Source organism: Pseudonaja textilis, chromosome 1 (genome assembly GCF_049901715.1).
Source record: "Pseudonaja textilis isolate UNSWEBS1 chromosome 1, rPseTex1.2, whole genome shotgun sequence".
NCBI lineage: Eukaryota > Metazoa > Chordata > Lepidosauria > Squamata > Elapidae > Pseudonaja > Pseudonaja textilis.
The window spans coordinates 319,138,779-319,165,449 of record NC_141990.1 but is presented as its reverse complement, the minus strand read 5'-3'; the positions used below and the strand labels follow the sequence as shown (position 1 = coordinate 319,165,449).

General features: G+C 47.2%; 2 protein-coding genes across 3 annotated transcripts in view; one reads left to right on the top strand and one right to left on the bottom strand.

Moving 5' to 3' along the window:
* TIPE1 (TNF alpha induced protein 8 like 1) overlaps window positions 1–2,218 on the top strand; it is a 23,020-nt gene extending 20,802 nt beyond the window's left edge. For both annotated transcript variants that reach the window (XM_087922611.1, XM_087922610.1), the window contains exon 2: window positions 282–2,218. In XM_087922611.1, the coding sequence (XP_087778737.1) occupies window positions 287–847 (561 nt within the window). In that variant the 5' untranslated portion in view covers window positions 282–286 and the 3' untranslated portion in view covers window positions 848–2,218. The remainder of the gene's footprint in view (window positions 1–281) is intronic.
* Window positions 2,219–20,108: 17,890 nt separating this feature from the next.
* MYDGF (myeloid derived growth factor) overlaps window positions 20,109–26,671 on the bottom strand; it is a 32,567-nt gene continuing 26,004 nt past the window's right edge. Inside the window, exons 5-6 of the mRNA XM_026721530.2 lie at window positions 23,350–23,422; window positions 20,109–20,701 (exon numbers count right to left, since the gene is read on the bottom strand). Coding sequence (XP_026577315.1) covers window positions 20,622–20,701; window positions 23,350–23,422 — 153 coding nt within the window. The 3' untranslated portion in view covers window positions 20,109–20,621. The remainder of the gene's footprint in view (window positions 20,702–23,349; window positions 23,423–26,671) is intronic.

Here is a 26,671-nt window from a genome sequence, read left to right as displayed (position 1 = left end):
TAAAGGAACCCTTGTACGTCAAGGACCACCTCTATACGTAGTCCTGGACATTAGGACTGTGATGGAGGCTGACCATTATGGTCATACATCACTGACGGTCCTAAAACAGGTCTGTCCCACTCAAGTTAAGTTGGGTCAAATGTCCCTCAGGTGATGTCCCAGCCTTCTTGCATAGATGATGAAAGATGATGATGATGATGCAATAATATGAGGATGTGTGATGATGACAGGTGCCTTTCTCTCTCTCTCTCTCCCCCTCCCCTATTCCATATATCTCTCAGGGAAGATGGACACCTTCAGCACTAAGAATTTGGCTCTCCAAGCTCAGAAAAAGCTGCTGAGCAAGATGGCCTCCAAGAACGTGGCCAGCATCTTCATCGACGACACCAGCAGTGAGATCCTGGATGAGCTCTACCGGGTCACCAAGGAATTCACGCACAACCGCAAAGAAGCCCAGAAGGTCATCAAGAACCTGATCAAGATCGTGGTCAAGCTGGGCGTCCTGTACCGCAACAAGCAGTTCGGTGTCGAAGAGCTGGTCCTGATGGACCGCTTCCGTAAGAAGGTCCACACCTTGGCCATGACGGCGGTCAGCTTCTACCAGGTGGACTTCACTTTTGACCGGCGGGTCATGTCCAACATGCTCAATGAATGCCGTGACCTCCTCCACCAAGCCGTCAACACTCACTTGACCGCCAAGTCCCATTCTCGCATCAACCACGTCTTCAACCACTTTGCGGACTACGAGTTCCTCTCCGCCCTCTACAGCTCTTCAGAGCCCTACCAGTCCCACCTGCAACGGATCTGTGAAGGGCTGAATCAAATGTTGGATGAAGGCAACATCTGAAGAACCAGATGTGTTATCTTTCCAAGACTCAACGGCGGACTCCTTGGCTTAGGGTTTTCCCCATACCTCCGGATCTGCTTTGGACCCAATGGAGTGGTTATTTTAAGAATGAGATTGTGGTGTGTGGTTGGTTTTTTTTAGTTGTGGACTGTTTCAATTTAGGGTTTTCCCACTGTCCTCTCTTCACGGTCTCCAAGGAACGAAAGGCGGGCGGGGTTTACAGAGGTGAGATTCAAAATTTTTGAACAACCAGTTCTAAGAGTGTGGCTTAGGTGGTGGGCGTGGCTTGGTGGTCATGTGACTGGCTGGACATGGCTTGGTGGTCATGTGACTGGCTGGGTGTGGCCAGCTCAATATCACTCACATCGAGGCAGCCATCTCCTTGCCTGGCCTCACATGACTGTGGGGATGCTGCAACAGTCGTAACTATGAAAAAGGGGTCATAAGTCCCTTTTTTCAGTGCCATTGTAACTTCGAATGGTCACTCCACACAAGCAAAGTACCTGCAAAAGAGGGAAAGCAGAGAAGTTCCTGAGACAGGAAGTCTAGTCCCGCCAAGAATGTAATAAGGGTTAACGGAGAGGCAGTTTCTGTAAGCAACACCAGAATGTTTCCTTCCTGCCTTCCTTACAGGATTAGACCAGTAATTTCTTCTAACAACCGGTTCTCTGAACTGCTTAGAACGTTAACAACCGGTTGTAGTGAATAGGTGCGAACTGGTAGAATCCCACCCCTGGGTTTATAAAGGTTTTTGGTGGAAGGCAACCAGGGCCAACTCTGATGGAGATCACACTTGGAGATGACCTCCAGATTTGCTTCTGAACAGAACAGAATGACAGAGTTGGACGAGAACTTTGGAAGTCTTCTCGTCCAACGCCCTGCGAACAAACCCCTGGAGATCTTAAATAAGGAGGGTGTTTGCCTCCCACTTGGGTTCCCTCTTCACCCTGAAAGGGCTGAAGAGGTAGGTGACACAGCAAGCTGCTTCCAGACCGTTGTGTTGTCTTTGCTAATGACAGCATCACAAAGCGAGGAGGGACCTTGGAGGTCTTCAAGTCCAACCCCCAACTCAAGAAAGGTGGTCCAATCTCTCCTTTAAAACTTCTAGTGTTGGGAGCGCCCACAACTTCTGGTGGCAAACAGTTCCGCTGGTTTATTGTTCTCACTGTTAGGAAATTCCTCCTTAGTTCTAGGTTGGATTTCTCTTGGATTAGCTTCCATCTGTTGCTTCTTATCTTTCCTTCTGGTGCTTTGGAGAATAGCTTGACTCCCTCTCCTTCTTTGTGGCCGCCCCTCAAAAACTGGAAGACCGCTATCACGTCACCCCCCTAGTCCTTCTCTTCTTCATTAAACTAGACATACCCAATTCCAGCAACCGTTGTTTATATGTTGTCCCCTAATCACCTTTGGTTGCTTTTCTCTGCGCTTCTACGTCTGGTCTTCTTCGAGAACAGAAGGGGCATCTGTGGAAACAACTAAACCAAAGATTTAAAATGGTCGGGCCCAGGGGTGGGATTCAAAATTCCCAACAACCGGTTCACTATCGGGGTGCAGGGTTGGGGTGGCCATGGTGGGCGTCGCCTCCGGGAACTTCCGGGAGGGCTGTTTTTTTTCGCATTTCCCAGAGTCTGGAGGCTTCCCTCAGGCCTCTGGGAGGGCAAAAACAGGCTCCAAAGGCCCTCTGGAAGCCAGAAACAGGCCCGTTTCTGGATTTCCGGAAGGCCCGCTTTTCGCCCTTCCAGAACCTCCAAACCAACCCTGCATCCAAAATGAGCCGCGTGGAAACTCTTGGGAGGGGAGAGGTGGGCAGGGCCAGCCGGTCGATTCAACTACTGCCGTGATGGCGAACTTACGGCATGCGTGCCACGGGTGGCACGCAGAGCCATTTCTGCAAGCACACAAGCTACAGGCAAACGTACCTCACTGAGCATGCGTGCGCCTCACAGCTGATTTTCGGCCTGTTTGAGGCCCTTTTCGGCCTCCCAAAGGCTTGAAGAAGGCTTCTGCAGGCTTTGCAGGCTCAAAACTAGCCCGGTTTTGTCACTTCCTGTTTTTCCGAAAATACCGGAAGTGACGAAACGGGGTTAGTTTTCAGCCTGCAAAGCCTGCAAAAGCTTTCCTCCGGCCTCTGGGAGGCTGAAAAAGGCCTCAAACTAGCCGAAAATCAGCTGTGAGGTGCAGTGCAGGTAAGGGGGTGGCGGGCTTGGGTGGGTGGGTTGGGATTATGCACTGATGCATGGGGGTGCGCGCATTGCCTTTTGGGTGCTGGCACGCTTGCATGTACAATTTTTGGCGCAGGGGCCCAAAACGGTTAGCCACCACTGAACTACCGGCTCGCCGAACCAGATGTAAATTTAACATCCGGTTTGCTCGAACCGGTCTAAACTGGCTGAATCGCTTCCCTGCTTGGGCCTCCTAACTCTAGAAGTCTTTCACCGATCTTTTCAAAGATCTCCTTTGGCCAAGTGGGACCTTCTTGGTCTTGCTTCCCAGCATGGCTGGCATTCAGAGGACCCTTAAAGGTCCAAATGTCTACTTCCGACCATCAGTTCTTTCGGCTCGGCAGTCAGCAGGACCTCCTGTGGAAATGCTTCAAGTTGGAAGGAACCCGGAGGGCATCCATCTGATCTCAGAGAAAAGCTGCACTGAAGCCCCGTCTGTAAGATAACTGTCCAGCCTTCAATGTCAAAAATCAAAGGATTTTTTCCCCCCCTGGTAACTTTCATCTAGATTCAATCTCACTGTAATTTGATTCTGCGCCCTGGCCGGTGTTTTCCAAACTTGACCACTTTAAGAAGGGTTGACTTCAACTCCCAGAATTCCCCAGCCATTATGATTTAGGATGGGTAGATTTCAACACCCAGAATTCCCCAGCCAGCATGCTTTAAGATAGATGGACTTTAACTCCCAGAATTCCCCAGCCAGCATGCTTTAAGATAGGTGGACTTTAACTCCCAGAATTCCCCAGCCAGCATGCTTTAAGATAGGTGGACTTTAACTCCCAGAATTCCCCAGCCAGCATGCATTAAGATGGGTGGACTTCAACTCCCAGAATTCCCTTTCTAGCAGGCTTTAAGATGGGTGGACTTCAACTCCCAGAATCCCCCTTCCAGCAGGCTTTAAGATGGGTGGACTTCAACTCCCAGAATCCCCCTTCCAGCATGCTTTAAGATAGGTGGACTTTAACTCCCAGAATTCCCCAGCCAGCATGCTTTAAAATGAATAACAGAGTTGGAAGAGACTTTAGAGGTCCCTGTTCAGGCAGGAAACTCGATTTCATTTCAGACAAATGTTTATCCAATCTCTTCTTAAAAACTTCCAGTGTTGGAGCATTCATAACTTCTGGAGACAAGTTGTTCCACTAGTTAATTGTTCTAATTGTTCCAGTTGGACTTCAACTCCCAGAATTCCCCAGCCACCATATATGGACTTCAACTCCCAGAATTCCCCAGCCAGCATGCTTTAAGATGGGAAGTCTTCAATTCCCAGAATTCCCCAGCCACCATATATGGACTTCAACTCCCAGAATTCCCCAGTCAACATACTTTGAGATGGGAAGACTTCAACTCCCAGCATTCCCCAGCCAGCATGCTTTAAGATGGGAAGACTTCAATTCCCAGAATTCCCCAGCCAGCATGCTTGGAGTCAAAGTCCATACTTCTTAAAGTTACAGAGTCTGAGAAACACCGCTTCACACATTCATATCTAACATAAAAACACATTGCTTTTCAAATATCTCCTTAATTGTTTTTCTTTCCCCAAAATGTTAATTTTTTTAAAAAAAAAGCGCTTTAAATTTCAGCCCGTTGGCAGAGTGCCAAAGGCCATCCTCAACAAACTTAAGACATGCCAGTGTGAAGTTGGGAGCACAGCGGGGCGTTTGCAATGTCGACAATACGATCGTAACCCTCTTGGTGGTGAACGAGGAGACCTCTGCTGCGTTTCGACTTTGCCTTCCGCGGCTTTGCCTTCCAAAGTTTGTCTTGGAGACCAGGGCAAAACACTTGTGTCGTTGTGTGATTTTCTTTTTTCTTCCTTTTCCCCTAATAAAGCGTGGTCGAGGGAGTGAAAATCCACAAAAAGGCAGATAGGGGCAGTTCTTCAACTTAACGACCGCAACGGAGCCCTATCTTATGACCTTTCTGGCTGCCGTGGTTATGCGAATCACTGCCGTCATGGGTGGGCTTCCAAAATTGTAGCAAGGGGTTCTCTGTCCAGTTGCTGGGTGGACCTGGTTCGGGTGGGCGTGGCCTAGACAGCATCCTGCACCACGGCCGGTGGGGGGGACATTTTCTCCCTCCCTGGACTCCGGAGGCTTTCCTCGAGCCTCCAGGAGGGTGAAAAGGGCCTCTCCAGGCTCCGGAGGCTTTCTGGAGGCCAGAAACAGGCCCATTTCTGGCCCTTTAGAGCCTCAGGGAGGCCCGTTTTTCACCTTCCGCAAGCCTCCATGCAGGCCTGTACTTACCTGGGATCCAAAACGGGCCAGATGGGGACTTCTGGGCGGGGTGGGGTGGGATTTGCCAGTTCACTGAACCAGCCTTAAAATGAGCTACCATTTTGGCACTTCGACAAGTCAGTTCACTGCACTCAGCAACTGGTACCAGTTCGCCCAAACCGGAGCAAATCGCTAGCAGCCCATCCCTGACTGTCGTTAAATTAGTGTCAAGGTTGTTGAGTGAATCTGGATTGTCAGAAGGTTGCCAAAGGGGATCACGTGACACACACACACACACCCCGGGACACTACGGACATCGTAAATATGAGTCGGTGGCCAAGCAGCTCAATTTGGATCATGCGGCAACGGTCAGAAGTGTGAAAATGGATCATACGTCCCTTTTTTCAGTACCGTTGTCACTTCAAACGGTTATTAAACAAACTATGTTAAGTTGAGGACTACCTGTAGCTGCCCTCGGGACTGATAGCCAGAAAGCATTAAACGAACGGTCGTAAGTCGGGGGAACGACCAATATCAGGGTTGGCGAACCTTTTTGCCACCCAGTGCCCAAACCAGAACACTCTGCGCATGCCAGAGCACCGGAAAACCGAAGACCAACTGGCTGGTGCATGCATGCCTGTATTTTGGCTGTTTTGGGGGACCATTTTTCAGGCTGTTTTCAAGCTGTGTTTGGCCTGAAAATGGCCTGTTTTGGGCCATTCTGGGGCCGATTTCGGGGCCATTTTCAGGCCGTTTTTGGCACAAAAAAACAGCCTGTAATGGCCCCAAAACAGGTCTGAAAACAGCCTGGAAAACAACCTGTTTGGGGGGCATTTTCCGGGCTGATTTGCGGCTATTTTCAGGCCATTTTTGGCATGAAAAACAGCCTGAATTGGCCCCCAAAATACCCTGAAAACAATCTGGAAAACAACCTGTTTTTTGGGCATTTTCAGACCATTTGGGGGGCTGTTTTCCAGCACTCTGGCCCCCACGAAAACCAGCTGTCCGGAGCGCAGGCGTGTGCCAGAAACCAGAAGACCAGCTGGTGTTGGTGTGCGTGCCCACTGAGAGGGTTTTGTGTGCCGCCACTGGCACGCGTGCCATAGATTCTCCATCAGACCTATAATGTGTGATTTCTGATCCTCATAGTAGATGAGCCAGAACGTTCATTTCAAAACAGGGAACGTAATCAAACAGATTTGTGTGCCACCCTTTATATCAATATTTTAATCCCCTTTCAGGGGGACACTTTTAATGCACCATTCCCCAGGTTGTGGGACCAGTGGGGGGTGGAGGGAACGGCTCCGTGTGAGTGTGTGAGCACTAGTGTGCAACTCCATTCGTGTGAGCGGCAGGTAAACGCAGCTGCCCCCTTGCAGCTCCGTGGTCGCATGCATCTTGCCCCACCGCTTCCCCGGCCCGGTTCTGAATGGATCAAAGCCCATGTGGGTTTTTTTTTCAAAAGAGGCAACCGGACTGTCTGATTTTGTCTTTAGAAGATGTTTTTGCTTCTCATCCAAGAAGCTTCTTCCACTCTGACCGGATGGTCAGGGAATGGAAGGATTTATACTCCTTGCAGATAGTTGGTTATTTGCATCCTTTTAGAGGGTTGTTGAGACCACTTGGAGGTTTATCTGTGTCCTCAGGGTCACCTGAGTGGTGCAAATGGGTGCAGAGCCTTCTGGGGACTGTTGAAAGGACCGTGTTGTAGATTGGAGATAAATGATGTCATATCCCTCCCTGTCTGTTGTGGGAGGGCTGTTCAGTTTGGACTTAGATGGCCTCTTTGACCCCCTCTTTCAAACCAGCGGTCTTCTCTGTCCAAAATGTGGACTTTGTTATCTTCAAAAGAGTGGCTTTTGTCTTTTAAATGCAGATAGAAGTGTTGAATCTAATCCTGATGGGTTTGTTCTACTATTGTGCCGTGCGTTTATGAAGCGGCTGTTTTGTTTCCCCGATGTACAGATCTGCCCTTTCAGCAGTTCCAAGATGGCTCCACGCCCATTTGCACCACTCAGGTAACCCCGAGGACACAGATTAAACCTCCAGCTGGCCTCAAAGGCTCTCCACCCAAAAATGCAAAGGACCAGCTATCTGCAAGGAGTATAAATCCTTCCCTTCTCCCACCATCCAGTCGGAGCTGAAGAAGGTTCTTGGAGAAGGAAAAAAAAAACACCTTTGGGACATACATTTCAATTTTTTATTTATTGCTAATACATTTTTTGCAGGCTGGGGAAGCTGCAAAAATGAGTTGGGAGGGCGGGTCTCCAACATGGACTCCCTGGGCTGTAGATTAATCTGTGTTTATTGTCCAGTAAGCCATGGTTAAGCTGAGTGCAATGAACTGACTTGTCGACGTGCCCAAATGGGCCGTTTTCAGCCTCCCGAATTTCCAGCCTCCAGGAGGGTGAAAATAGCCTCAAACGGGCCAAAATTCAGCTGGGAGGTGCGCACCTGTGTAGTGCAGGTAAGGCAGCGGAGGTGTTGTGCATGCATGCACAGGGGGGGGCGCATTTTAATGTGGGTGCCCCCGCACGCACTTTCAACACACCACAACGAAAAGTGTTGCCATCACTGATTTATGTAGTCGATGTTTTGAAACGCAAGCGTTTATGAGCTCACTTGTTAGCTCTTCTGGGTAAATAAATCACCTCCCCCCCACCCCCCACTAAACAGACATGAAGATCTTGGCACAACCCTCCCAAAGATTTTTGTCCCAATTTGGTAAAACCGAAAATCCTGGGGAAAGTGACGCCCAAAAAGAAATGTATTTCTTTTTCTCCTCTCTGGAATGACTTCAGTTCTTTGAAAAGCTGGCAGGGAAGGGCAAGGAGCTTGTTTGGTGAATGTTTTCCCTCTCTTTTTTATTATTATTCTTTACAGAAATTAGTGCGAAGGGCGGATGGCCTGGTTTTTGTGTAGTTGTTTAAACAGTTACAACCCTGCCCGCTCCGGGCTATTAAGCTTATTGTTTGTCGAAGTGCCAACTTAATGCCAAGAGAAAGAATGCCCAATCTCGTACCCACCCACACGCTGGAAGAGAAGGAGGAGCAGGGAAGAAAGAATTCAAGTCAGCCCTTAGGATTTAATCTCTGTAGTTGCAGAGCCCTCTAATCTGGAATGGACTCTGCAGATGGCAAAACCAAATCCTACATTTGCCCAGAGCGCGAAAGCAAAAGCGGGAGGACTCTGGGAGCGTCTTTTGGCGGGGGGGAACTAGCCAATTTTACTCGGAGTCCACATTCAGTCTACATCAGTGGTGGCTTACCTTTGGGGGCTCCTGTGCCAAAAAATGGTGCGCGCGCTTGCACGCTCACGATCGTGTGCCAGCATCCAGAAGGCCCTACGCATGCGCACGCAATCCCCATCCATCTACACACATACACACCGCCGTCCCCTTACCTGCACTGCACCTCACAGCTGATTTTCGGCTGGTTTGAGGCCTTTTTCAGCCTCCCCAAGGCTTGAGGAAGGCTTCTGCAGGCCGAAAACAAGGCCCGTTTCATCACTTCCAGTATTTTTGGAAAAAAACAGGACGTGACAAAACGGGGCTAATTTTCGGCCTGCAAGACCTGCAGAAGACTTCTTCAAGCCTTTGGGGAGGCCGAAAAGGGCCTCAAACTGGCCGAAAATCAGCTCTGAGGAGCACGCACGCCCAGTGAGGTAAGTTTGCCTGCAGCTCGCATGCTGGCACACATGGCTCTGCGTGCCGCCTGTGACACGCATGCCATAGGTTTGCCATCACAGGTCTAGATGCTCTGTCCTACACATTGGTTAAATATATATATATATATATCAGTACACCAAATACAAGCTAAGCGGATATGATTTCGTTGACAACCCTCACTCTGTCAAGGACCTTGGAGTACTCATATCTAATCACCTATGCGCCAGAGCTCACTGTAACAGCATTGCCAAAAAAGGCATTAAGAGTTGTAAATCTAATCTTACGAAGCTTCTCCTCTGGAAATATTGAATTCCTAACTAGGGTATACAAAGCCTTTGCTAGACCAATACTCGAATACAGCTCATCTGTCTGGAATGTGCACTGTATATCATACATTGATACAATCGAGCGAGTCCAGAAGTATTTCACTGGAAGAGTCCTCCATTCCTCTGCTCACAACAGAAAACCCTACACCAGGGGTCCCCAACCACTGGGCCCCGGACCGGTACTGGTCTGTGGAGCATTTTTTTACTGGGCCGCAAAGAAGTGGGCACCGCCATCTTGTTTCAACGGCACTTGAGAAAGTGCTTCCGGGTGAGCTTGTTGGCCGTCAGTTGGAAAGCAGCGTTTGGGTGCTGAATCCTCGCGCCTTAGTTTTGTCGAGGGGGGGGCGGCTTCGAACGAAGAGCCGTCCCGATGGCAGTGGAGTCTTGCGTTAGGAGATTAAGAAAGAGCCCGAAAATCAACAAAGGTACAAAGGAGGAGTTGAAGGTGGCGGGGAGAAGCTGGCCGGTCGCTCAGCTCGCCTTGCCTTGGTCGTGCGTGCTGATGCCGGTACCGGTCCGTGGATCATTTTGTGATGCCAGTACCGGGACATGGGACAAAAACGGTTGTGGGCCACTGCCCTACACTATCAGGCTTGAAATTTTGGGCTTGGACAACCTTGAACTATGCCGCCTACAGTTGGACTTAAGCATAGTACACAAAATTATCTGCTTACAATGTCCGACTCATCAATGACTACCTCAGCTTCAACCACAACAATATAAGAGCACACAACAGATACAAACTCAAGGTAAACCACTCCATACTTGATTGCAGAAAGTACGACTTCGGCAACAGAGTGGTCAATGTCTGGAATCCACTATCTGACGCATTAAGAGTTGTTAACCTAATCCTACGTAGCTTTTTCTCTGGTTATATCACACTACTAACTAGAGCATACAAAACATTTGCTAGACCTATACTTGAATAGAGCTCATCAGTCTGGAACCCACATTATGTATCTGATATTAGCACAGTTGAGAAAGTCCAGAAATATTTCCACAAGAAGAGTTCTCCACTCCTCTACTCATTGTAGAATACCTTATGCCACCAGACTTGAAATTCTAGACCTAGAAAACCTAGAACTACGCCGCCTTCGGTCTGATCTCAGTACGGTATATAAAAATCATACATTGCAATGTCCTATCTGTCAATGAATACTTCAGCTTCAACCACAACAACACAAGAGCACACAACAGATGCAAACTCAAAGTAAACCGTTCCAAACTCGATTGCAGAAAGTACAACTTCAGCAACAGAATGGTCAATGCCTGGAATCCACTATCTGACTCTGTTGTTACACCCTCTAGCCCCCACTCCTTTAACCTCAAACTATCCACTATTGACCTCACCCCGTTCCTAAGAGGTCTGTAAGGGGCGTGCCTAAGTGCTCTTCTCTGCAACTGATGTTTTGTGCATCCAAGCACTCAATTTTTGGGCAGGCCCGAACCATCAACGGCCACCAGAAAAGCCCGCAGGATGTGGGTTTAAGAAAAGCAAGCCATCCAAATTGCAAGCCTGGATGGTACAGTGGAGGCTCTTCCTACTTTACTTTTTTTTTTAATCTGCGTGTATATAATTGCACCCTTTCTTGGCTGATGCAATCACCCTGTGCAGATACCTCTGGCAACAGCCACAACACGTCAGTCTATTCCGGTTTGTTGGCTTCCGTTTTCCCGTCTTCCTAGATCTGGCTTAGCCGTGATGTAGACGAGGCTCATTTCTGAGCTGTCTGGGCAGGGGTGCAATTCAACCAGTGTAACAAACGGTTCGGTGAGTGTGCATGTGCGCCAAATGCTCACTTTGCGCCCACGCAGCATTGGAAAAATGCTCCTTTTTCAGCTGTAAAACTTACCTTCTGCTGCGGTCCTGGTGAGTAAATCCGCTGCGCCGCGCCAGCCAGCTAAGCTGAAAACCCTGGAAATAAAGGACAGAATAGGGCAGTGGTAGGTGGTTGTAACTACTGGTTCGCCCGAACCGGGGCAAACCGGTAGTAGGCCACACCTGGATAGAGGAAAACAATAGCACTTATACTGCTTCACAGTGCTATATAGCCCTTCTCTAAGCGGTTTGCAGAGTCAGCCTCTTGCCCCCCCCAACAATCTGGGTCCTCATTTTACCCACCTCGGAAGGACGGAAGGCTGAGTCAACCTTGAGCCTGGTGAGAGTCGAACTGCCAAATTGCAGGCAGCCAGCAACCAGCAGAAGTAGTCCTGCAGTACTGCATTTTAAGCAATATGCCACCACATAGAGACAGATTATATTGATAGATTAGATGATAGATAGATAGATAGATAGATAGATAGATAGATAGATAGATAGATAGATAGATAGATAGATATAGATAAGATTGACAGACAAATAGAGATATGATAGAAGATAGACATGTAGGTATAAGATAGATGATATAGACAGATATAGATATGATAGAGTGATAGAGAGATAGAGGTATGATAGATAGAGAGAGGATAGCAATAACACTTAGACTTATATACTGCTTCACAGTGCTTTCCAGCTCTCTCTAAGTGGTTTTACAGAGTCAGCCTTTTGCCCCCAACAATCTGGGTCCTCATTTTACCCACCTCAGAAGGACGGAAGGCTGAGTCAACCTTGAGCCTGGTGAGATTCGAACTGCCAAACTGCAGGCAGCCAGCAACCAGCAGAAGTAGTTCTGCAGTACTGCATTTTAAGCAATATGCCACCACATAGAGACAGATTATATTGATAGATTAGATGATAGATAGATAGATAGATAGATAGATAGATAGATAGATAGATAGATAGATATAGAAGATAGATAGATAGATAGATAGATAGATAGATAGATAGATAGATAGATGATAGATAGATAGATAGATAGATAGATAGATAGATAGATAGATAGATAGATAGATATGATGAATGGATGGATGGATAGATAGAGAGATAGATAGATAGATAGATAGATAGATAGATAGATAGATAGATAGATAGATAGATAGATAGATAGATAGATAGATAGAGATAGATAGATAAATAGATAGATAGATAAAGATAGATAAGATTGACAGACAAATAGAGATATGATAGAAGATAGACATATAAGATAGATGATATAGACAGATATAGCTATGATAGAGTGATAGAGGGATAGAGGTATGATAGATAGAGAGAGGATAGCAATAGCACTTAAGACTTATATACTGCTTCACAGTGCTTTCCAGCTCTCTCTAAGTGGTTTTACAGAGTCAGCCTTTTGCCCCCAACAATCTGGGTCCTCATTTTACCCACCTCAGAAGGACGGAAGGCTGAGTCAACCTTGAGCCTGGTGGGATTTGAACTGCTAATTGGCAGGTGGCCGGCAGTCAGCAGAAGTAGCCTGCAGTACTGCACTCTAACCGTTGATAAGTGAAGTGCTGCACTTGTTAAATTCGTAACCCGGTTGTTAAGGGAATCTGGATTCCCCCCTATGGATTTGGCTTGTCAGACGGTCGCAAAAGGAGATCACGTGACCCCAGGGACACTGCAACCATCATAAATGTGAGTCAGTTGCCAATCGTCTGGATTTTAATCGTGTGACCGTGTGGGGATGTTATAATGGCGGTAAGCATGAAAAATGGTTGTAAGTCACTCTTTTGCCCTTCAAATGGTCACTAAATGAACCATCATAAGTCGAGGACTCCCTGTAGTCCATGTTTACGATGGTTGCCGTAGTCCAAGGTCACGTGATCCTGTTTGCGACCTTCTGATGAGCAAACTCAATGGGGAAGCCAGACTCCCTTAACAACCGTGTGACTAACTTAAGAATTGCAGTTGATTCACTTAACAGCGGTGGCAAGGAAGGCCATAAAGCAGGCCAAAGCTCCCTTGAGAAAGGTCTCACTTAGTGTTCTGACCGAGGCTTCCCGAGACCGTAATTAAGCGCACGCTTAGTTCAAACAACTCTTGTTTTATTTCAGCGCTGGGAATCATGTGCATTCCCAGCCCGTAATGAGTCCCAAATAGTTGCTCGAGATAAGCACCCACCTTTCTCTCCTTTGAATGGCTGCCAGCAACTAAAGTGCCAAATGAGCTGTAAAAAAAAAATCAACCGAAGTACAAAGTCCACACAGAGCTTCAAGGTTTAATCCAAGCAGAGTGAATGACCTTGCTTCCTGCAAAGGTTTCTCTACCTTTGCACCTCCTTTATACCTCAGGGGAGGGGCAATCACCTCCCAGACTTACTCCCTTTTGTCTCAGCTGCTCTTGCCTTCTAGTAGCTCTGCACACACACACACACTGGGAACAGGCTCCCCTTGTTCCTCTGCCTCGCTGCTGCCAGACTCCGGAGGCTCCGGAGTCCGCACACCACTCCCAGATGGTCCTGGCCCCATCTCCAGACTCCCGGACTGGTCCTTGTTCTTCCCCACTGCTCAATTCTGCACAGTCTGCTGACGAACCACGACACTTAGTGACATCCATGTTGGGCTCGCTTGCAGTCGTAAGCTGAGGACCTCGTATCAGCAGCAACGCACACAACACCGCAAGTCCAACCTTTGTGGACTTCAACTCCCAGAATTCCCCAGCCAGCATAGGATTCTGGGAGTCAAAAGTCCGCACGTCTGAAAGTGGCCGAGACGGACAACCCTGGTGTAAGACAGTGCGGCAGAAGCAACATGGGTGTTTCTTCCAAAGTTTGGGGTGTTCTGACCTAGGCTTCCCCAAAAGCACAAAGCCTATTCTTCATCCCGATAAAAACCCCTTTAATTTAGTTTACAGTGAATTCCTCTCCAGCAAAGTCCCGGCCAACAACCTTTCAAGAGATTCCACCATGACACATCTTTATCAGGCTTGGAGAGTTACCAGGCCGATATCTTCCAGATGCCACACTGTAGCAGACCATGCAGGGCCACAGGTCAGGATCAGATCTTCACTTTAATTAATTGAACTAATTGTCTCCTGCAAACACCACTCTCCTTTGGCTCCTCTTTATTCTCTATGGGAGGGGCCATTCACCATCTACCTGTGGTTTTCCTCCCGAGTCGATCCTTGTTCCTTAGTGTTCCCTTCCCCTGGCAGCTCTGTGCATGAGCACACTGGGAACAGGCTCCAGCTGTTCTTCTGCCCCACTGATCTCCATCTCCGAAGGCAGCTGATAACTGTCGGAGGGCCCTGGCCCCATCTCTGCCTCCGACGCAGAGCCCTCGTCCGAGCCTTCTCCAGGCTCCAGGACCGGCCCAGGTTCCTTCCCAACCTCCTCACTGTCTGAGTCTGCCGCCAGCTCTGCTGGCCAATAGCGGGCCACAACATGGGGAAATGTTTTCTTTGTTTTTAAGCTTCCCCGCCCCAATGGAAATCTGGTTGATCACCCAGGGGTCCCCATCTACCCTGAGCTGTAGCGTTTCAAGCAAGACAAAGAAATGTAAAAGAAGGTCCAAATACTGGATGGGCACCCAGCCAAGCACAGTTGGTGTAGGCTGCCTTGGCATGCTGTCCATTCGAAGAAGCGCTTTCTGGACAATCTTACATCGGCAAATGAGCATTCCTGCAAACCCACATCGGAACACAATTGTGACATTAAAGCGCTGGAAATAATAAAAGCCTCCAGTGGGCAGCTGTGGGCATTTGGATGTACGGTGTTTTTGATGGCGGTCGAATGCAGGCTGGGAGCTGAACTGGCCCTGAACAGCTTCTGGTTGGGGGACTCGGTTTCAAAAATTGTGCCAAGCCATGCTACGTAATGTAGTTGACTACATTAAACCATAATTCGCTGGGTTTCTACTTTGCACTAAACTGACATCTAAAGAATGATAATAATTCTTGGATAATTCTTAGGCTAAGTCATACTAGTTTCCTGCATAAACTATAATTAGTTACGTTTTTTTCTGTTTCACATTAAGCCAACATTTGGAGAAGACCCGAAGTAGCTTAGCATGATGGTTATTGTTTGGCAAAGCCATACTAGTTTACTGCATTAAACCATAATTAGCTGGGTTTCTACTTTGCACTAAACTGACATCTATAGAAGACACCATGGCTTAATCACACTGGATAATTCTTAGGCCAAGTCATACGAGTTTATTGCATGAACTATAATTAGTTGTTTTTTGTATTTCACACTAAACCAATATCTGGAGAAAACACAACATGGCTTAGACGACGGACAACTGTTGAGCTAAGCCATGCTAGTTTAGTGCATAAACCATAATTAGCTGCTATAGTTCCCATTAAAACATCATGTGGAAAAATACAAAATGGCTTAGAGTGATGGCTGTTATGCTAAGCCATGCTAGTTTACTGCACAAACTACAATTAGCTATGTTTGTTTGTCATTAAACTGACATCTGAAGATGATGAGACGTGGCTTAGCATTATGGATAATTGTAGCTGGCCACGAGAGAGAGAGAGAGAGAGAGAGAGAGTTTGATTAAGTGACCTCCAAAATAGCTTCACATTTTTCTATCTTCCAGAATTGCTTGATAATTGGGCAGTCGTCCAATTCACACATTATGCTAAGCTATGGTTTAATTTGTGTTTACTGGATCAAGCCAAAATTTAGCTAAATTCATGCAATGTGCTTAGTGATGAACCACAGTTTACAAAGCAAGGCCTCCCGTGGTTTGGGCTAAAGCCCAAGCAAACCACAGCTTGGTTTTGCACAAGCCAACTTGCCTCCGTTGGGGCCATGCTGGCTGAGAATTCCTGGGAATTCCTCTTCCAACACCTCCGACAGACTCGGGAACGCTGGCGTCTTGCAATTTGCTAACTCTGTCTCTGTTTTTGTGGGATTTGCAAATTGGATGCCATGCAAAGAAGATTAGGCAAAGAGAGGCGTTTAATTACTTCCAAGCGGGCTCCGTATTCAAGAGCGTTCAGCCTTAACAGTGATTAGAATCGCATTTCCCAACTTTGTCAGTGTGAAACTGGGTGGACGTCCGACTCCCAGGATCTCCTAGGCAGCGTCTAATGACCTCTAACGAACCTCCATGTTCAAGAACAGTCAGCCTCAAAAATAAGGAGTAGCGTTTCCCAGGGGTGGAATTCAACTGGTGTAACTAACCAGTTCGGTAAGCGCGCCACGCGCCACGCAGGAAAGCAGCAGAAGTCTTTCTTTCTCTCCCCCTAAACTCTGCCAGAAATGAGTCTTTGGGACCCTGCAAGGCCTCCCGCTCTAAGAGGCTGCACCGACGTGACAAGACTCACAAAGACTCATTTCTGGCGGAGTTTGGGGGAGAGAAAGAAAGACTTCTGCGGCTCCTGCTGTTTTCCTTGCATGAAGCCAAAAGTCTCTCTCTCTCTCTCTCTCTCTCAACCCAAGAACGGAGCTGGAGACGGTATCCTGCGATCCTAAATAAAGAACGATCGGTAGGAAAACAGGGTGGGGGATTTTCCTGCAGACTTTTGGGGGGGATTTTCCCAGGGTCTCTGGTCCGCGGGATTTAAAATGAGTTTTGGTGGTCCCTGAGATCCAAAAGGTTGGCGATCCCTGAACTAGAGGAGGGGCAGACAGGGCCCAACAGCTGATCGTTGGAGCGAACCACTTCGCTCACAGCTGATTTTTGGGGCAATCGGTTCACTCAAATCAGCCCAAACCGATAGGATCCCATTCCTGGCATTTCCCAAACTTGGCAACTTTGAAGCTGGGTGGACTTCAACTCCCAGAATTCCTAGCCAAGCATTTAAACTACCTTGGAGGAACTTCCATATTCAAGAGCAGTCTGCCTTGAAATAAACAAGGCAATGTTTCCCAACCTTGGACTCATCAACTCCCGGAATGAGGTTCCCCATCATGGCTATAGCATAAGATGGTCATAAAACAGGCTGGTTGTGGGTTGGATTGGATTTTATGACTGGTTTTTTTTTTTTTGCATTGATCATTAAATGAATTTACATGTTGTTAAGTGAATCGGCAGCCTGGTTGGACGCTGGATGATGCTTTCAGCAACACCCTGGCCTAGGGGAGGGGATAGCTCACAAGTCTGACAACTGGAAGAATTGGTGGACTTCCAACTCCCAGAATCCCCTAGGCAGCATCTAATGACCTCTAACGAGCCTCCATACGCAAGAGCAGTCTGCCTTAAAATAACTAGGGCAGTGTTTCCCAACCGTGGCAACGTCAATTCCCAGAATGGAGCCTGCCCATCATGGTTGTAACATGTGAATAAGCTGGTCATGCGTTAGACTGGGTTTCATGACGTTTTTGTTTTTGCACCAGCCATTAAGTGAATCATGGTTGTTCAGTGAATTTGCAACCCCAGTTGCAAATCCCGAGATTTGTGGATCATGCTTCCAGGACCATCCCGGTTATAGCACATAAAATAAAGACTGGTTGTGTGGGTTGGGCTGGATGTTATGACCTTTTTGGCGATGGACATTAAATGAATCGGCGTGGTTGTTAAGTGAATCAGTAGCCTGGTCGGACCGGGGAGTCCTTGGATCATGCTTTCTGGCACACACTGGCTTCGGGCAGTGATGGCTAACCTTTTCCTCGTTGCGTGTCGCAAGTGAGTGCCCGTGCGCGCATGCACCGCGCAACTCTGCGCATGCACGCACAACCCTCATGTGCTGCGCATCTCCTGACAATCCACTGGCGGGTGGGGGGGGCACACTGCATGCGCAGTGGGGCTCTTCCGGGGGACCTCTAGTGTGCCGGCAGAACTGGCTCTGCGTGCCACTTCCAACATGCGTGCCATAGGTTCACCATCACGGACCTAGGGGAAGGGGATAGCTCACAAACTTGGCAAGGGGAAGACAAGTGGGACTTCAACTCCCAGAATGCTCCTGCGTGGGCAAGGGAATTCTGGGAGTTGAAGTCTGCATTTCTTAGGCTCCGTATTCAACACATCCTTTGTCTTGCAAGTTTAAACACAGAAATCAGGAAGACCAGCGACAGGAATTCCAGCTGTTTTTTTTGTGTGTGTGTCCCCAGAGGCCTTCATAGGAAGGAGCAGCTGGCAGCCCAGCTGGTGTCACAACCCTTGTGATGAACCAACAACCACACTGCAGGTGAGGGGCGCCACCAAGCCAGAGGCGGAAACCCGGACAGGGAGGGACGCTCCACTTATGGAGCTGTCGGTCTTGTTTGTCAACCTCTTGGAAAGGTTTTATTATTTGCAACGTTGGTCCAGGGGAAAAAAACGAGCCAGGGCGGCTGGCGTCACTGAAAACTCAACCGGGCAGGAAATGTTTTGCCGCGATGTTGACAGGTGTGTGAGGGTGTGTGAGGGTTGTTTCTCCGTGGTGCGGTCTTCCAGGCCTGCTACTCAAAAGAGTTGCATAAGAGGAAAAGAAATATCAAGAGGAAGGATTCATGTCTTCTTCGTGCAGAAGATTCTTTAAAAGGGAATAGATGGGTGGGCCCTCGACGTACGACCACAGGTAACAGATGATAATCAGAGTTGGAAGGGACCTTGTAGGTCATCTAGTCCAACCCCCCGCCCAAGCGGGAGACCCTACACCATTTCTGACAGAGGGCAGTCCAATCTCTTCTTGAAAGCCTCCAGTGATAAAGCTCCCACAACTTCCACAGGCAACTTCTGTTCCATGGGTGGATTGTTCGCCCTGTCAGAAAGTTTCTCCTTATTTCCAGGTTGAATCTCTCCTTGTTCAGTTTGCATCCATTATTCCTTGTCTGGCCTTCAGGTGCCTTGGAAAATAGCTTGACTCCCCTTCCTCTCTGTGGCAGCCCCTCCTCAAATATTGGAAGGCTGCTCTCCTGTCTCCCCTGGTCCTTCTCTTCCCTAGACTAGCCAAGCCCAGTTCCTGCAACCGTTCATTGTATATTTTAGCCTCCAGTCCCCTAATCCTCCTGGTTGCTCTTCTCTGTACTTTTTCTAAAGTCTCAACCTCTTTTTTTATAGTGTGGTGACCAAAACTGGATGCAGGACTCCAGGTGTGGTCTTACTAAGGCTTTATAGAGTGGTGTTAGTACTTCCCTTGATCTCGATTGCATCCCTCTGTTAATGCAACTTAGGATTGCATTAGCAATCCTATTATTAAAGTCAGAACTCAATTCATTTCTTTCCCTTTCTACCCTACTACGCATTTACTTTTTTTTTTTTAATAAAGTTTTACGGAGTTTTAACAAAACAAATAAAACATCTTATTTGAGTACAGCATGGGTTATTATTCATTAATCTCCTCACGAGAGGAGTCCCCGTTAGTCACCCCATGAAGTGTGGGGAAACAGGGCCGCGGGATCCTCTTTTGGCAACCTTCTGACAAGCAAAGTCATTGGGGCAGCCGGGTTCACTTAACGACCGGGCGAGTAGCTTAAATCATGGTGGCAAGGAAGGCCGCGACACAGGGCAAATTACGTATGCCAGAGTTGGCTTGCTGTCAGGATTCCAGAAATCACCCTAATTCAATCATGATTCTCGAGCCAAACTTCAAAAAAAAACTCCGAAGGATTTATTAGAGGCAACATACTGGCACTGCCCTGTGTGAAGCCGACTCTGGCGTATGTCATTTACAACCCCCTTTGGCCCTGTTCCCCCCCGCCCTGTCCCCCGGGTGTGTCATAAATCAGATTCTCCAATTGAGCACGTTCACTGGCTGGGTGTCATCAATCACATTCTCCAATTAAACATATTCGTAGGTAAAAGCTCCGGTAGTTTAGTTACAACCTTTTAAAGATAAAGAGTTGGAATGTATTTTCGCTTTAGCTTCCTGCACCGCTCTTTATTTCCTTCCTCCCCCCCGCATTTTTCTACGGCAACTACTAAAACAGGCTGAGGAATGTTTTATGAGTTGACACTTCAATGAACAAATGTCTTGCTTAGCCACAGAAATGTTGAGACTCCGTGACGGTGGTTAACGTGTATTTTCTCCTCTTTGGAAGCAAGGCTGAAAAGGCAGGGGGGAAACTCGACAGTGTCAAGGATATAAATTTGTTTTTATTTATATGATTGCTCCATTTCCACGGGACAGATTTTTTGGGTGTGTGCGTGTGTGAACATTCAAACAATTTATGGGGGAAGAGGAGGGGAGAGAGAAGGAAACTTTTCGGAGCAGATTACACGCGCGCACCAATTCCTGCAGAGGGATCAACTTCCTGCAAATCCCTCGGGCGAAATCCTGCGCCAAAGGGAGGCAGCCAGATCCTAGGCAATCGGTATTTTTGCAGCACCAGATCTGAGAGGCGGTAATCCTGTAATCCTGGTTCACTTCTCACGCATCCCACGGCACCGACCGAGGCCACGGGGAAGAACGCCGTGGAAGGGAGCTCTCGAGTTCCAAGGGTCTGTATGCGTGGCTTGTGTTTCTTCCCCAAATGTGTTCTTCTTCAAGGTGAGCTCGGGTGGACCCCGGAATCCACAAAGAGTTCCCCCCACCAAGACCAACCCGAGGTCCCACCGCAGGTCTTCTCCCACGGGTGGAGTGGACGGGGCTCAGAGCTCGTCGTGGGATTTTTCGGCCACGATCATCAACTTGGAGAGTTCAGAGTGGAATTTGCCCTCCCGGTGAGACACTGGAAAGAGGAAGAAGATGGCAGGAAGATTACAATAGGGATAGGGGTATAGTAGAGAGTAGAGTAAATAGAATGGAGTAGAATAGAATAGAGAATATAGAACAGAGCAGAATATAGGTTAGAATAGAATAGAGAATATGGAATATAATAGAATGTAGGAAGAATAGAATAGAAAATAGAATAGAAAATAGAATAGAGTAGAATAGAACAGAACAGAAAATAGAATAGAATAGAACAGAAAATAGAATAGAGTGGAGTAGAATAGAATAGACAATATAGAACAGAACAGAATATAGGATAGAATAGAATATGGAATAGAATAGAATGTAGAATAGAATAGAATGGAATATAGAGTAGAGTAGAGTAGAGTAGAGTAGAGTAGAGTAGAGTAGAGTAGAGTAGAGAATACAGAACAGAACAGAATATAGAATAGAATATAGAACGTGGAATAGAATAGAACAGAATAGAATAACAAGAGTTGTAAGGGGCCTTGGAGGTCTTCCAGTCCAGGAAATTTCTCCTAAATTCTAAATTGCTTGATTCGTTTCCATTCATGGCTTCCTGCCCTGCCCTCAGATGCTTTGCAGAATAGCTTGACTCCCTCTTCTTTGGAGCAACCCCTGAGACACTGGAAGACTGTTATCCTGTCTCCCCTGGTCCTTCTTTTCCTTAGACTAGACAGACCCAGTTCCTGCAACCGTTCGTCCTGCGTTTTAGCCCCCAGTCCCCTCATTTCTCTTGGTTGCTCTTCTCTGCAGTCTTTCCAGAGTCTCGGTGTCTTTTTTTACATCGTGGCGACCAAAACTGGATGCAGGATTCCAAGGGCGGCCTTACTACCAAGGCCTTACAAAGTGGTATCAAGACTTCACGTGATCTTGATTCTCTCCCTCTGTTGATGCAGCCTAGAACCGTGTTGGCAGCTGCAGCCCACGGCTGGCTCATACTTGAATGGCTAGGACCCCAAAGGTGGTAGGACAATTGGCCGGGTGGGCTACTGAGACCAACGAACAGGAGCCAACAGCAATCAGAGGTGAAGAGGGAAGGTTTTCTCAAAAGTTTTACCGTTGAACCTTCTCTAGCGGAGTTGGAAAGTCAAACCAATGTCCGTCTTGCCAACAGAGAATTATTATCGTTTAAAAAAAAATTAAAAATCTGCTAACTCTTAACTCACTGCCTTGAATAGACCTACAGTAGATTATAATTTGTGGGCTCCTTGGTAACTCCCTTTTCTTGCAGACGTTTCGTTACCAACTGGGTAACGTCATCAGTGCCAGAAGGGAGCGGGCAGTGCTCTCTGTTTATATACAAGCGGACTAACCTGTTAATGTTGGCAAGAGAATATTCTTCCCCTTGGCAGTTCCTTGATTAGAATATTGTCTTCTGCTTCGTTATTTGTGTGGGGTCAATCTCTGCTTATCTGGGATTTTCACACTGTGGAGTCCTTGAGGCTCTCTGAGTTTGGCTGTTTCCCTGCAGACGTTTCATGACCCAACTAGGTAACATCAGCAGGGCTAGAAGGGAGTGTGGGATTTGCACTCTGTTTATATCCTAGGGCAGAGGTCTCCAAACGTGGCAACTTTAAGACTTAGGGACTTCGACTCCCAGAATTGAGGGAGTTGAACTCTGTAAGTCTTAAAGTTGCTACGTTTGGTGACACCTGTACTAGGGGCTTACTAGGGGTTAGTGGGAGGAGACTGATTACAGACCCCTCACATCCCGGACATAAACTGTTTCAACTCCTTCCCTCAAAATGATGCTACAGAACCCTGCACACCAGAACAACTAGACACAAGGAGAGTTTTTCCCCTTGAATGCCATCACTCTGCTAAACAAATAATTCCCTCAACACTGTCCAACTATTTACAAAGTGTGCACTACTATTACTATGACTCTTCTCATCGCTCCTTATCGCCCATCCTCTCCCACTTGTGACTGTATAACTGTAACTTTGTCGCTTGTATCCTCACGATTTATATTGACTGTTTCCTAGTATGATTTGATGGCTTATTTGTACCCTGTGACTATCATTAAGTGTTGTACCTAATGATCCTTGATTCTTGACAAATGTATCTTTTCTTTTATGTACACTGAGAGCATTTGCACCAATGTGTCCAATCACACTTGGCCAATAAAGTATTCTATTCTATTCTATTCTATTCTATTCTATTCTATTCTATTCTATTCTATTCTATTTCTATTTCTATTTCTATTTCTATTTCTATTTCTATTTCTATTTCTATTTCTATTCTATTCTACTTCTACTCTACTCTACTCTACTCTACTCTACTCTACTCTACTCTACTCTACTCTACTCTACTCTACTCTACTCTACTCTACTCTACTCTACTCTACTCTACTCTATTCCTTGATAGGCTATTGTTTACTGTTTGATTATTTGTCTTCAGTTGATAGTTCCTTGCCTCTACTAATTATCATTTGATTGTTGATCTAGTATTAATTCTAGTGTTAATCTCCGCTTATCTGGGCATCGATTGCTAACAAACTAACAAAAGTTTTAATCGATTTAAGTTTTACCGTTTTAACATGATATTGTGTATCTTTTTAACTTTTGATTAGGAGCCTCCCTGAGTGGTTTGAAAGACAGGAGGCTGTCTAGATGTTACAAATAAATAAATAAACCAACTCACCTGCCTGCTCTGTGACCAAGAATTCCTCCTCTTTTAATGGGACATCGTCTTGTCCTCCGACGCTAGCCGAGGACTGAAAGAAATTAACCCGTCAGTCAGTATCCAAACGGCTCGACGCCACCCCTACTATTTTAATGACCTGTCTCTGAGACAAGAGGGAAGTGAGCCCAGGTGTTGACAAGGTTCAAAAAAGTCAACATGGCAGCCTAAACCATGGGATTAAACCAGTCGAGATAACTGTGCACCCAAAGAAATCTTCTAGAGTAGGGTTTCACAACTTTCACAAGTTGATGTATGTGGTCTTCAACTCCCAGAATTTCCCAGCCAGCATGGATGAATCATCAGAATAGATGTCAACCCCAGAATTCCCTAGTCAACAGGGTGGGACTTCAACCCCCACAATTCCCTAGTCAACATGGGCAGACTTCAACCCCCAGAATTCCCTAGTCAACATGGGCAGACTTCAACCGCCAGAATTCCCTAGTCAGCATGGGTAGACTTCAACCCCCAGAATTCCCTAGTCAACATGGGCAGACTTCAACCCCCAGAATTCCCTAGTCAACATGGGCAGACTTCAACCCCCAGAATTCCCTAGTCAACATGGGTAGACTTCAACCCCCAGAATTCCCTAGTCAACATGGGTAGACTTCAACCCCAGAATTCCCTAGTCAACATGGGGAGACTTCAACCCCCAGAATTCCCTAGTCAGCATGGGTAGACTTCAACCCCCAGAATTCCCTAGTCAACATGGGCAGACTTCAACCCCAGAATTCCCTAGTCAACATGGGTAGACTTCAACCCCCAGAATTCCCTAGTCAACATGGGTAGACTTCAACCCCAGAATTCCCTAGTCAACATGGTGGGACTTCAACCCCCAGAATTCCCTAATCAACATGGGTAGACTTCCACCCCCAGAATTCCCTAGTCAACATGGTGGGACTTCAACCCCCAGAATTCCCTAGTCAACATGGGTAGACTTCCACCCCCAGAATTCCCTAGACAACATGGGTAGACTTCAACCCCAGAATTCCCTAGTCAACAAGGGAATACTTCAACCCCCAGAATTCCCTAGTCAACATGGTGGGACTTCAACCCCAGAATTCCCTAGTCAACATGGGTAGAGTTCAACCCCAGAAGTCCCTAGTCAACATGGGTAGACTTCAACCCCTAGAATTCCCTAGTCAACATAGGTAGACTTCAACCCCAGAATTCCCTAGTCAACATGGGTAGACTTCAACCCCAGAATTCCCTAGTCAACATGGGTAGACTTCAACCCCTAGAATTCCCTAGTCAACATGGGTAACTTCAACCCCCAGAAGTCGCTAGTCAACATGGGTAGACTTCAACCCCCAGAATTCCCTAGTCAACATGGGTAGACTTCAACCCCAGAATTCCCTAGTCAACATGGTTGGACTTCAACCCCCAGAATTCCCTAGTCAACATGGGCAGATTTCAACCCCAGAATTCCCTAGTCAACATGGGTAGACTTCAACCCCAGAATTCCCTAGTCAACAAGGATAGACTTCAACCCCCAGAATTCCCTAGTCAACATGGTGGGACTTCAACCCCCAGAATTCCCTAGTCAACATGGGTAGACTTCAACCCCAGAATTCCCTACTCGACAAGGGAAGACTTCAACCCCCAGAATTCCCTAGTCAACAAGGGTAGACTTCCACCCCCAGAATTCCCTAGTCAACAAGGGAAGACTTCAACCCCAGAATTCCCTAGTCAACAAGGGAAGACTTCAACCCCCAGAAGTCCCTAGTCAACATGGGTAGACTTCAACCCCCAGAATTCCCTAGTCAACATGGGCAGACTTCAACCCCAGAATTCCTAGTCAACATGGTGGGACTTCAACCCCAGAATTCCCTAGTCAACAAGGGAAGACTTCAACCCCCAGAATTCCCTAGTCAACAAGGGTAGACTTCAACCTCCAGAATTCCCTAGTCAACATGGGTAGACTTCAACCCCCAGAATTCCCTAGTCAACATGGGTAGACTTCAACCCCCAGAATTCCCTAGTCAACATGGGCAGACTTCAACCCCAGAATTCCCTAGTCAACATGGGTAGACTTCAACCCCAGAATTCCCTAGTCAACATGGTGGGACTTCAACCCCCAGAATTCCCTAGTCAACATGGGTAGAGTTCAACCCCAGAAGTCCCTAGTCAACATGGGTGAGACTTCAACCCCTAGAATTCCCTAGTCAACATAGGTAGACTTCAACCCCCAGAATTCCCTAGTCAACATGGTTAGACTTCAACCCCCAGAATTCCCTAGTCAACATGGGTAGACTTCAACCCCTAGAATTCCCTAGTCAACATGGGTAGATTTCAACCCCAGAATTCCCTAGTCAACATGGGTAGACTTCAACCCCAGAATTCCCTAGTCAACAAGGATAGACTTCAACCCCCAAAATTCCCTAGTCAACATGGTTAGACTTCAACCCCAGAATTCCCTAGTCAACATGGGTAGACTTCAACCCCCAGAAGTCGCTAGTCAACATGGGTAGACTTCAACCCCAGAATTCCCTAGTCAACATGGGTAGACTTCAACCCTAGAATTCCCTAGTCAACATGGTTGGACTTCAACCCCAGAATTCCCTAGTCAACATGGGTAGATTTCAACCCCCAGAATTCCCTAGTCAACATGGGTAGACTTCAACCCCAGAATTCCCTAGTCAACAAGGATAGACTTCAACCCCAAAATTCCCTAGTCAACATGGTGGGACTTCAATCCCCAGAATTCCCTAATCAACATGGGTAGACTTCAACCCCCAGAATTCCCTAGTCAACAAGGGTAGACTTCAACCCCAGAATTCCCTAGTCAACAAGGATAGACTTCAACCCCCAGAATTCCCTAGTCAACATGGTGGGACTTCAACCCCAGAATTCCCTAGTCAACAAGGGAAGACTTCAACCCCCAGAATTCCCTAGTCAACAAGGGTAGACTTCAACCTCCAGAATTCCCTAGTCAACAAGGGAAGACTTCAACCCCAGAATTCCCTAGTCAACATGGGTAGACTTCAACCCCCAGAATTCCCTAGTCAACATGGGTAGACTTCAACCCCAGAATTCCCTAGTCAACATGGGCAGACTTCAACCCCAGAATTCCCTAGTCAGCATGGGTAGACTTCAACCCCAGAATTCCCTAGTCAACATGGGCAGACTTCAACCCCAGAATTCCCTAGTCAACATGGGTAGACTTCAACCCCAGAATTCCCTAGTCAATATGGGTAGACTTCAACCCCCAGAATTCCCTAGTCAACATGGGTAGACTTCAACCCCCAGAATTCCCTAGTCAACATGGTGGGACTTCAATCCC